The sequence below is a fragment of the Naegleria lovaniensis genome, assembly GCF_003324165.1.
Source record: "Naegleria lovaniensis strain ATCC 30569 chromosome Unknown tig029, whole genome shotgun sequence".
Taxonomy (NCBI): Eukaryota; Heterolobosea; class Eutetramitea; order Acrasida; family Naegleriidae; genus Naegleria; species Naegleria lovaniensis.
In genome coordinates this window covers 329,810-342,315 of record NW_025407851.1, presented here as the reverse complement: position 1 = coordinate 342,315, position 12,506 = coordinate 329,810, and the positions used below count along the sequence as shown (strand labels likewise).

The following is a 12,506-nucleotide window of genomic DNA, read 5'->3' as shown; positions in this document are numbered from 1 at the left end:
CGCCAAAATTTTACAACACTGAATCCAGATGCTTTTGATGATCACCACTCTCAGACTTCGATTATTCAATAATAGGATGATGTGCTTGTAGAGTGGAACGCATCATTAGGACCGTCTTTTGTATGGACTTGGTATTGAGAATTTCATGCACGGACGATCCCTCACACCTGTAATAGTGTCGATCCAGCACTCCATCCATGTATTCATCAAATTCGTTGTGTTGTTGTTGCTGAACCATGAGACGTTCCAATAATTGAATAAATGGAAGAGACAACATGAATCGATTCCGATCTCCATCCTTGAATGTTGATGAAACATCCTCTAACCATTCATCATCATCCCCATATTCATCTTGATCCTTCTCCATGATTACATCCCCAAGAGTTTTTTCATCATTATCATCTTGTAAATCCATTGATGGATCATTTCTATTCTTCTTGTTCCTTCTTCTCAGATGTGAGAATTCTAATGAAGAACTCGCACTGCTACACCACTCCTTCGGAATGATACTTGCGGATACAAGAGTTGATACGATGGCAAACATAATTCCCATAATTCTTTTCTACCTTCATTCAAGAGTTGAGAATTGAGTCTTTCGAGTTGATACATCACTCCATTGTGTTGCATGTGCTTTCGTATACTACTCCATTTGGAAATATTTGAAATTCCTAATTCCATCATTAAGCAAGTCGATGAGGGGTCATTGTTCATTGTTGAAAGATGGCCATGATCACCAGGACTACTAGTACCATCATTCTTCCTTCCCTGTTGATTCTGGCTCGTTCCAACTCCAAGTAATACATTCTCCAAAATAACAATGATATTCGACAACAGAGTTTGGAAGGTCATTGCCGGTGAAGTAACATCTTGTTGCGAACCATGCTTCCACCACCGATCATTGCCACCATAAAAACCATGACTACTCGTTCCATAGATCGATCCACCACTGCCACTGCCGCTACTATAGGAAGATATTAAACTCTGTGGATCCACTCCCATGAACCAACTCATGCTCTGCAACAAGAAGGACATGTCAATAAAAGAAGTTGCAGAAGAAGGAAAGAGTGTCCTTACATCTGATGCCTCTTCTTCTTCATGAACATTTCCATTCACATCAAATAAGAGATGATAATGTCGGGCTCTCATTTCCATATCTTTGAGTGTGGGAAATGCAAGTTGTGTGTGCCTTCCTGTTGTGTTTCCATTCATATATATATCACTCAATGACTCTTCTCTCAGTAGTGAATTCAATAATGGCTGTAAACCTTGAATATTCATCTCATTCAAAAACATGGTATTTGCCTTAATACCTGCCTGTAAATTATTTCCCATAAATAATTGTCGATGCAGAGAACCTTTCAGGAGAGTGTGATGGAAAGTCTTTTCATGAATGGTCATCTCGAGAAAGGTCGATAATAACATTCGATCGTCGGGGCATGCCAATCGAATGGGCTGGTGATCAATGAGAATTCCACCTCGATCATGTTGACGTGAAAATTGTTCATTCATACGAATCATGTATTGAGCCCATTTGGGATGAGTTCCAGTGGCCATCGTTATGGCCGATGGATTGTGAATTAGGGAATTATTGGTGCGAGGATCGTATTGTCGATTGAGTCCAAAACACAATTTCAAAGTCATACACACAAAACACATGACGAACATGCATGGAGACATGTGGCTTTCAGTGAGTGGATTTTTCCAAAATGGTAAGGTCGTTACTGAAGGTTCACAGTCGTGATAAATGGAAGGTTGAGAAATTTTTGTAAACGCCTGAATGAGTCGACACGTGTAAGTGATCAGAATATCATATTCTTGTTGTGGAATTTGAGGAATGAATAATGGAAAGAATGGTCGAAGCATGATTTCACAATTAAGATCTGGAATGGGAATGTATCGTGAGAAGGGTGTTGCAGGAGATCCTTCTTGTTTGAACATGTCTTTGTGCTCTTCTGTTTGTTCGTTTTGAGATGGAGCAGATTGCGTCTGTTTTCGTTGAGAGAGTTTTTTCACACGTTTCCATAATTCTCTCGAGTCTGGCATGACTCCTTCTCGAAACTATTTTCATTCATGAAATAATTCATGAAATAATGACATCAATGAAGCATCAAAAAAAAAACATTGTTAGAGTGAGTCAGTGATTTAAAACACCACAATGCTAGAATAACTACTACTCACATTCGAAGCCATATTATCTTCAGTGTACATGTTAAATGAAAAGGTATTACTACTAAATTTTCTAAATCGAGGATCATTTGAAAAGAGTTCCGTACACACTTTTCGATATGGAATGGTTCCAGTCATGGCCCAATGTCTCAAAATTGGAAGCATGACTGGATGTCCAATGGTTGCACATGCCAAGTAAATAAACACCAAAGTATCATAGGGTTGAAGTTTCGGTAGTAAAAATCCAACAAATTTCAATTCTTTTTGTAAATATAATCTTCGAAGCGCTCTTGCATTGACTTTAACAAATCTGTGGAGAGTGTTTCTAACGTTGACATGTAATTGTTTCTTATTGACCTTGCTACGAAGGAGTGGCTTTTTGCTACATTGTGAAATTAACGTCAATCCATGAAGTCCAAAATATGTTAAATAATATTATTATTGTAAAATTAATTATTTTCAATTGTCAAATGTTTTTCAAAAGAATTTCAAAAATACTTCAACACATACAATTTAACTTCATCCACAAAATCCAACCAAAGATCAGCAATGGCCTTCCTCAAAATTGGTGGAAAATTCATTCGTTCCACTAAAAAGTCCACCTGACATTGCAACACTCTCTGAAAACAAAATATAAAAGCATATCCACTATTTTGCTCGCATTGTTCATCCAACGATTGTGTTCCTCCAAATTCAGTAAAGGTGAAAATATCTCGACTGACATGACCAGCATTTTGTTGGCCCGTTTGAAATGTAAATGTATTATTATCTTCTCCCTCTTGGTCTCCAATTTCAAGATAGTATGTGGTTTTGTTGTGTTTACTTCCGAAGCCGCAATAACTGCACACTTTTGATGAACCCATCGGAGCACCACATTCTACGCATTGTCGGAATTGTGATGACATGATATGTTGTTCGATACTACTTTGAGAACGTTCAGAAATTTTTGTGCAAGAATTTTAAATTGCCAAATTTTTTTTGAATTTTTATTTTATGAACGAAATTGGGATTAATGCAATTGCTCAACAACGCCTTAATAGAAGGAAGGAAAACTGAGTCTGGTGATGGCAGTCTTGGCAACCTCTTCGCCAGGATATGAATAATCAAAGGTATCACGATGCAATCGGAAACTTTTGCCTGGTTCTGAAGCGTGAGTGGTATCATTCATGTGACGCCATGAATCAAAGTCAATCTTTTCAGTGTTGGAAATCCAAAATTCAATAGGATTACCATATGTGACGAATCCTCTAAACATTTGCTCAATCTTGTTGGAAATTTCTGGTGGATAAGCTTCAAACCAAATTTGTTCCAAAGTACCATAAACATTTTTCAAAGTGACCAACTTGTATCTGTCTTCTGTTTGCTCCGTTTCGTTATTATTATTTTTTCTATTGTAGTAATTGTAATAAGGGTTCTTCTTTCGTTCTTCTGCCGTCTTTTCCGACTCTTGAATAACATGAGGAGGAGGTTGTTGGCTCATAGCTCTATACCAAGCAGTTCTTGAGGTTGATTCTTTCAAGAGAGGCAACTTGTTGAATGGAATGGAAGTGTAGGCATCTCTATAAAAGTTGAGAGAGGTAGGATGGAAACTACCAATAGATTGTGTACCAGGATCAACTGTGATCCATTCAATGTTCTTACTCACTCTTGATTCTTGTTTTTCATTGCAAATAATCATTTCAATATCGTTCAAAGAATAAATGAAGAATGGTTTCCAGTCTGGTTTTCTTTCTTGAACTGGTGGTTGTAATTTGAGTGCAGTTAATCTTGAATCAAGGGTGATGGCTTCTCTCTCTCTGAATCCTTTTCTTTCATCAAGACGCTTTCGATAACTTCGACGCCAATGTGATAATCCTTGGCCTCTTCCAGACTGGTTGGTGTTATTATTATCATCGCCCTCAGTCTTCTCTTCTTTCATATTGATCATAGCAACCATGTTGTGTACCTTTGAAAGTTGATCAAACAAATATGATGGAGGATATCGATCACTCTTAATGATGGATAAATCCATATAGTCTGATTTCACATTAACCTCTCCAACTAAAATAAGAGCTTTACGTTCTTCCTTTTCTTGTGCCTTGTTGGAATTGGGAGCATCATAGGGGCCCAACACGTGCTTTGGATTTTTAGATTGACATGCCAAGTCCATTGCAAGAATACGTGCCAATCCATGCATCAAGTATTCCATGGAAGTGAAAGGGAATCTTCTTGGATATTGTAATAATTGATTTTGGACTTTGTTAGAATCAAATCCAGGTACGGAGACAGAAAATCCTCTCTTTGCATACTTGTACAGTCTGTACTCATAAGTAGTGGATTGTCGATCAACATCGACCAAGTTCGTATTGAAGGCAAGAGCTCTTCTTGCTCTTGGAGCACTCCATACAGTCTTACCATCATAACCAATGCATGCACAGTCGATATCAAATCCAAGTAAGACTTCAGCAGGAGATTTGTAAATTCTCAAAACAACTTGAATTGGTCTAATTCTGTAACCATAAAATGTGACAGCGTATTTGGTTCTCACAACCAAAATGTCATCATTCACAACAGTATTTGTTGTTTTCAAGATTCCATCTTCGAATAACTTCTTTTGTTCTTGGTTTTGATTCCTGTTTCTGTAGTAGTGATATCCAGAGGATGACAACTTTTCAGTATTGGTGTCAGGCAATAATAAACGAGCCATGTTCTTCTTTACAGTTTGGTAAATATGACGTATTTTCTCTTCAGCTTCTTTTTCAGTCATGGCATACAAAAATAAATCAATGTCACTCTTTTTGAAACTGGTTGGAATGTTGGGCTCTGGAATCACTCTGGCGTTGGAAGTATCTGCAACAGTAGACTTTATATCTACTTGCTTTTGCTTGTTTGATCTTCTTGTATCATAACCCTCATAGGTGTTGCCATATCTGAACTTTGAAAATACTGAGCTATTTCCAATACTATCCAAATTGTGGAATGCAGAAACTGGATATTTGATAATAGAATCATTGTGTTGAGTGGTTGTATCCTTTTTAGTGAATCTTCTCCAAAAGCCGAAATCACTTGCTTCATTTTCGTCATCGTCATCATCAATGGTGGAGATGGATCTTGAAGTGTTGTTCTTTGCACGTTCCTCACTTGACATGGGGAAAATTGTAGAGACAGGAGTTTGAGCGGAAGGGTCACCACCATCCTTTAAGAGACATCCCAAAACTTTAAAGTGAAATGATGTTAAAAATCATTACATTTGTAGAATAAGACAATCTTCAAAAAAAATTCACACATACCTCCACCACCTGCAGCAAAAACTCCCTTCCAATCTAGACCTTCCAAAACTCCCTGAGTGAATCTATGCCAATTCAATTTGAATGCTTGAACATTATTCACAAGACGAGGAGGAGAAACATGTCTTGAATATTTCGTCTTGTCACTGAGATCCAACAGTTTTGGACACTTGCCAAAATCAACTCTAAACCTCTCTTTCAAATTGATTTCATCTAATTTGCTGAACAATGGAGTTAACATGAGATATGGATCGTCCAAGAGTGGAGAATCTCTTCTCTTTGCAAACAGTTCTCTCAACTTGTCCTCTTGCTCTTTGAGTTTAATATTGTCCTTTCCCAATAACTCTACTGGATAACGCAATGGATCCAAGTATTCTTGAATCAAGGTATTCATTCCATAGAATTCAGCTTCCTTCTTGAGTTGGAGTTTCTTCTCATTTGATAAATACTTGGGGAAGTGATAGAACTTTCCTCCAGAAATAATATATCCATGAATAAAATTGAAGAGTTTAGGACTTCTATCAATAAAGATACATCCATCTTGATTCAATTTGAAATTACCAGATAACATGTACTTGGTAATTAAAAAGTTTTCATACTTTCTCAATGCAGTGAATGGAATGGTAAAAACTTGGCCAGCGACATCGACACGAACACTCAAGTCACTCTCAACATCATTACCAACCAAAAAGTTCTTGTAACTTTCAACCAATTTTTGAGAAAGTGTCGAAACATTGAGCTTGGATTGGTTGACCTTTTCATTGGTTTCCTTAATGTATTGCTTGACTTTTTCAACAGGAATAGAAGAGGTCACTCCAAAATCTTGCTGATCATCATCCATATTCATTCCAACTTCATCATAATTAGTCAATGAAGAGTCGTACTTGTGATACTTGTCGAGCAAGAACAAAATGTATTCTGACAATTTCTCGGTAAGGAAAAATCTACTCTCTTCCAAAATATTTTCAAGCTCTGTAATGTTCAACTTTTCAATACCCAATGATTTTACTCTTCCTCCTTGTCTCAAATGTTCCAAAATGTATTCAAAATACTCTGGATTTCTATCCTCGAAAGAGATGGCTGATTTGTTTTCCTCTCTCTCAATACCAAAACCGCTATCAAACATGACCTTGAATAAATTGTCTTGAGCACAAACATATTCGAGAGAAGCACCTGATGCTGAGGAGCTATCTTTGGCGGCATTTCCATCTTGTTCTTTATCATCTTGCATCTCTTCCTCTTCTCCATCACCTCCTTCCTCTTCTTCATCACCTCCTTCTTCCTCTTCGTCGCCTTCTCCGGGAGGACCTCGTTTCTTTGGTTTTGGTCCCGAAGCAACTTGTCCGCTAATGACAATCTTTTTAGATTGAACATTGGAACCTCTCTGACCCAACAAGGTCTTTAATGTGGTTTGAAAGAAACGAGACCCTACTTTCAACACAACCAATTCATCGGTTTGCATTTGTTCGAGAGCAACAAGATTCAGCTTGGATGCCGATGAGTCCACAAATGAAAAATCATTGGCCGTGGAAGATGAGAGCGGAGTGCTGCTGGAGGATGATGAACCATTTTGGAATTGGTCCACTAAACGCTTGATCATGGTTTCGGTCTGTTGTTGCAAAGTCAATTGATGAAAGGACTCTGCTACTTGATCGATCAATTCGCTGGTTTGCTTCTCTTCGGATGGAATTTCATAGGATAACATGGAGGAATCATTTTCTTGTGCACATGATGATGAATATTCCTCATCTTGTTTTCTCTTCTTGCTTTCGTTGGATGCCATCGGGTGATGAGTGGTTGGTTTTTAATTTTTTCGAAATTTCACAAAATGTTCATCGCAAGATCCGCTTGTTGAAGTGATGAAATGTTGCGATTTTCTTCAAAATGAAGGAAAATGTAAGAAGATATTTTGTAACAATCTAACCAACCAGCTCATCACATTTGGTGCCATTAATTGAGATCGTTTGAATACAGCTCTCTGAGGGTGTGTTTTGAGTTCTACCTACTCCGCAAGGAATTGCAGAAAGTGTCAAATGACAAATTTGGCATAATACCATTCTTTGCTAAACTTCAAATAATTGTTGGGTTTGTTATTGTAAACCAAAACTCTAACAACCATTGTTTGCTCCATACCCTCAATACTGTTCCATTTCGCTTTACTTATTGTACGAGCCGAAAGTGGAGCTCATAGAGGCTGTGGTATTTCACAACTCTGAAAGGGAGCAAAACGACAAGGCTTCTTTTTTGTCATTTTGAGCAAATTTCAAGCTTGTTTTTTAAAGTTTCTACAACTAGACGACAACGTTGTGGCCCGATCAAAAGACAAAAACAGACTTGGAACAAGACGAGATCATCGTTGGTCCAAACAAAAATAAACGTTTCAATTAAAAATGAATCTTTTGCATACACCTCCGTTACAGAGGCGGAATAAAGTCGTGATTGACGAAGATGATGAGCAACATTTACCATCATCAGCATCGGAAGAAGAATATGAAGAAAGTGAAGAAGAAGAAATGACAGATTTCCAACATGTTCATGCTCCAACAAAACCAAAACGACCAACCAATAGCCGAAGTAAAGGCACTACTCATTCCGATGAATCAGATAGTGATAGAGATGATGATGATGACGATTCTAGTTCTTCATCATCATCGAGTGATGATGGTATGTTTAAATTTAAACCGAAACTAATTTTGAAATAATTTTTAATCTCATTGTGTGATGTATTCAAACGTTTGCCTTTAATTATTGAAAATGTAGACGATTCCGATTGGAGTGTAGAAGAACGAGATGGAGAAGATGTTGTGATTAGAAAGTACAAGCACATGTATGTTCAATGATTGTAATTTAGAATTCTGGAAATTAATACTTTTCATTTTCGCTTTAATTCCCATTTTCTACCTTGTCACAATAGAGGTGAAGATCAAAATCCAACAACACCAGTTACATTTCAAGAAAAGAAACAAGATTTTCCCATCAAAATTAAAGATGATAAATGCTCCATCGGAGTATCAGTAAGTGTTTTATTCGATGCAAGATCAGTCAAATATCACGTATAATTATATGACAATGGAACTGTTATATTTTGCAAATTATCACTTCATTTGAACAAAATCAAAATAGGGTTATTGCATGATTCATGCAACTCATTGTTTAGAAAGTGGAGCATATTACTACGAAGTGAAAATTGAAAACAATATGGAAAATAATTCTGTGCCTGACTATGCAAGAAAACCTCATTATCGAGTAGGATGGTGTTTGAAAGGAGCGTTTGACAAAGGTCCATGTGGATTTGATAAATTATCGTATGGGTATGGTAGCAAAGATGGGAAGGTATATTATAAATCGAAAGGAATTCCATACGGAGAACCTTTTGGGGAAGCTGGAGATGTCATTGGTTGCTACATTGAAATTCCCAAAGTTGAAACTCCACCTATTAAGTATATTGAGTCTGCATTTTTTGGTGATGACGGCCAACAGTACAAACAATTCACTGCAACTTTGGATGAAAAGCCAGTTATTGGAAGCAAAATAGTTTTCTTTAAAAATGGAAAATACCAAGGAATAGCATTTTCGGATATTATGTTTGGAGCATATTTTCCAGCAATTTCACTCTACATGAATGCCTGTGTCACAGTTAGATTTGAGGCACATCAATTTCAGTACAATCCTCATGACTGTAATCCTGAAGTTGTGAACAAAAATTGGAAAGCTATTGGAGAGTTACGAAAACGTACCAAGATTCCACAAAAACCACCAAGCACACCCTCCAAAGAGGTGACTGGCACAGGTGGCGAGTTTAAGGCTCCAAAACCACGTCATAGAGAAGCTATAAAGAGCACCACAGGAAGCATGGTAGAGGCAGCAAGAAAATTACACTCCTCCCCAAGCAATCCAAGACATTCAAAAATTGCATCTGCCTCTACACAATCAACTCCGCTCCACAATGAAGTATCTAAAAAACACAAAAAGAACAAGAAAGAGTCAAGTTCGGTTCATCCCAAACAACCAAAACAAGCAGTCACTACGAATCACCAAGGTGAAGCAAAAAAATCATCTTCCTCTAAACACAACAAGAGAGCAGAAACAAAAGATGTGACTAATACTACTGCCATGCCACCAACCACCCTCAGTGCGAGTCATACCCAAATGAACAATCGTCCTGAAGCTGTTTCTTCCATGCAGAGCAGTACACCAACGAGGGCAAATATTGATCCAATAAGTTCCAAAAACGATATTGCTTTAAATAGTGCTAGGGTTGACAATAGTGCGGCGATAACCATTCCACAAAATACTGAAAAGAAAAAAACAAAGAAGAGTCATCAAAGCTCAAGTGAACCTTCAAAGATGGAAAAATCACACACAACAGAACATAATCCACAAGACAAATCTGCAATATTGAAGGAGCCAGAAAACGTTCCTTCAACCACCTTAGAAGAGAGGTCAATGACACAACAAGATGACTCTGTCATGACAGACAATGGAATCAACAACTCTATGAATCAGGTACCAACAACGGTCACTCTACAAGAAGAGTTTGCTCAACTAGGAATTGCCATCTCAAATATGAAGGAGCCTCCTATTGTGGACTCAAAACCAGTTGAGCACCACAAGAAGGGAACTCCAAAACCTGAAGCAGAGACATCACCACGAAATTCTTCATTTTTGCCTCAAACTCCTCCAGCATCAGCAGCAAACACATCATTATCTGTGACAGCAGCGTCTTCCATGACTCCTAACGAACAACACCATGTCATTCCCTCAAGCACTCCCGCCTCGTCCTCATCGGCTTCCACTCCATCAACAATGCCAGCAGCTACCATAACAACATCGTCACATCCACCAGTGGTTCCTCTTGTTTCTGCTGCTACCTCCTCCACTTACATTACAAACATGTCAGACAAACCTTTGGCTCAATCCACAGCAACACCAACTAAGGAACGAAAATCCAAAACAGCCAAAGCTGAAAGCTCTCTCATGATGATGGCCAGAAAAACACAGGTGGATCATAACCCCAAGAAGGGAATTGGCTTATTGAAAAACAAAAAGGATGAAACTGTTCAAAACAAAACACCTCTTAAAAGGAAGAATTCGCTTTCGAAAGAGGAAGAGCACGTTGCTGTTCATCATCACACCACTAAGCTCGTAGATCCACCTAAACCCACCCCAAAGAAAAAACCTGAAGACTCATCGAAACCATCGCTATCTGTGACAGCAGCGTCGTCCTCAGGTGATGTCAACACCAAGACCCTCGAGGATGGCTCCAATATTACATTAGAAGCTCCTGAACAACATTTAACAGTTAGTGGTACTGTTGATGATTTTTCTCCATCGAATAAGAAGAGAAAAACAAGCAAAGAAATTCCTTATGAACCTCCTTTCGAAAACCAACCGGTTCGTGCTTCAGAGATGGCTTCAATACAACGAACTAACACTGATACTAGCAGTAGTTTTGCTTCCAAGACATCACACCAACAAGCTCAGCAACAATCACACCACATGACACCTCAGTTGCAACAATTGGAACCACAATTAAGCGAGAGAATTTTGGATATGGATCAAGCTACTACGCCTAACGTAAGGCAACAAGCACCTCACTCACAACAACAACAGCAGACAATTCGGCAAGAATCGCAGCATGTTGAACAATTTATGCCCAATATGCTACTTAAACAAAATCAAACTACGACAACATTCGACACGAATCTGCAATCGCAAGAATCCATTAGATCTAGGAGTAACAGCTTCCAAAGTCTGTTGCTAAATGTGCATCCTCAACAATCATATTCTCAACAAGTCAATCAACCCACAAGCATGTCAAACTATCAAATTACTGGTACATTATCTCAACAGCAAAAGTTTGCTTCAATGCAAGAAACGAGCATGCTAAATGCATTCCATAATTTGTCTGAGCAACAACCAGTCACAAATACCAACGTTTCATCATCCAGAACAGAACAATATACTGCTCCAGTGTCATTCCGTGAGCTATTGCTAAGCCCTCCAACTGCTACTCCTTCTTACTCACAACCACTTCAGTCATCTTTGTCAACAAATATTCATGCAAATCAAATCGAATCATCAACGATGCAGAGTAATTTAATGAATAATCCAGCTCAATTCAACCAGTTATTGACAGCTCAGTCGCATCATCAACAAACTCAACATTCACAACAACGCAGTTCGCAGTTTCTGTCAGGACATGATCAGACAGAGCAATTTTCTGAGCGTTCTCTGGGCAACGCAGATACATTTGTGGATTCCTTTAGCAAGTACATGGCTCCTCGGAAGCTTAGTGATCCTCCACAGCCAGCAACTCCTCTCTCTGCCCAGTCACAACAAATGAAGCAAACATTTAATCCAACCCAATTCATTCAACAACGAAATGTTTCCAATGCTTCTATGCAGCACAATCCCAGCAGTGTTGTGACGTCTGGTAACTATCAAATGGTGTCACAACAGCAACAAATTCATCAGCCAACATCCAACACTTACTCTCAGCAACAATTTATCCAAACACCACAGAGCAACCTCCCACAACAACGCAACACCAATGTTGCAAGTAATATGCATCAACCATATCCTCAACAACAACAACAGCTACATCAAACACAAATGCGTGCACAACAGTACAATAATTTTGGAGCCTCAATCATGGCAGAAAGACAATTACCTTCAATGTCTGACTCTTTTACAAACGCATCTGCTAACAGAAGCTCTTTACTTGCTTCCATGTCTCAACAACAGCCATCGTCTCAACAATTTATGAAACAACAAGCGTCACAGCTGTCACAACATCAACAGCAATTCCATCAACAGATCAACATGAGCAGTCCAACAACACTGCAACACGTTCAAAATTATCCATCTCAACATCAACAGCACTATTCATCCGGTATGTCTCACCAACAAATGTCATCCAACAATTCTTCCTCTTTCTTAAAGAATCAAGCCACCAATTCACAGCAGCAACTCTTTTCACAACAGCAACCACCCTCACAACCACAACACTCCCAATATTTATCCAATGCCAATAATTACCGAGGCGCCTTCCAATAAAACCATGGTTTGTTG

At 38.5% G+C, this 12,506-nt stretch overlaps 4 protein-coding genes across 4 annotated transcripts; 1 reads left to right on the top strand and 3 right to left on the bottom strand.

Moving 5' to 3' along the window:
- Window positions 1-61: 61 nt before the first annotated feature.
- Window positions 62-415, bottom strand: C9374_007473 (uncharacterized protein; the record flags this gene model as incomplete). The annotated part of the gene is made up of 1 exon (XM_044697442.1): window positions 62-415. One exon carries the CDS (start codon window positions 413-415, stop codon window positions 62-64), a length of 354 nt encoding a protein of 117 aa, XP_044546596.1.
- Window positions 416-465: 50 nt separating this feature from the next.
- On the bottom strand, window positions 466-3,071 carry C9374_007472 (uncharacterized protein; the record flags this gene model as incomplete). The annotated part of the gene is made up of 3 exons (XM_044697441.1): window positions 466-2,058; window positions 2,179-2,548; window positions 2,677-3,071. 3 exons carry the CDS (start codon window positions 3,069-3,071, stop codon window positions 466-468), a joined length of 2,358 nt encoding a protein of 785 aa, XP_044546595.1.
- Window positions 3,072-3,199: 128 nt separating this feature from the next.
- On the bottom strand, window positions 3,200-7,215 carry C9374_007471 (uncharacterized protein; the record flags this gene model as incomplete). The annotated part of the gene is made up of 2 exons (XM_044697440.1): window positions 3,200-5,361; window positions 5,436-7,215. 2 exons carry the CDS (start codon window positions 7,213-7,215, stop codon window positions 3,200-3,202), a joined length of 3,942 nt encoding a protein of 1,313 aa, XP_044546594.1.
- A 607-nt stretch (window positions 7,216-7,822) lies between these two features.
- Window positions 7,823-12,491, top strand: C9374_007470 (uncharacterized protein; the record flags this gene model as incomplete). Its single annotated transcript, XM_044697439.1, has 4 exons — window positions 7,823-8,096; window positions 8,193-8,259; window positions 8,347-8,446; window positions 8,556-12,491. The coding sequence occupies 4 exons, from the start codon at window positions 7,823-7,825 to the stop codon at window positions 12,489-12,491; spliced, it is 4,377 nt and encodes a 1,458-aa protein (XP_044546593.1).
- Between the last annotated feature and the right edge of the window lie 15 nt (window positions 12,492-12,506).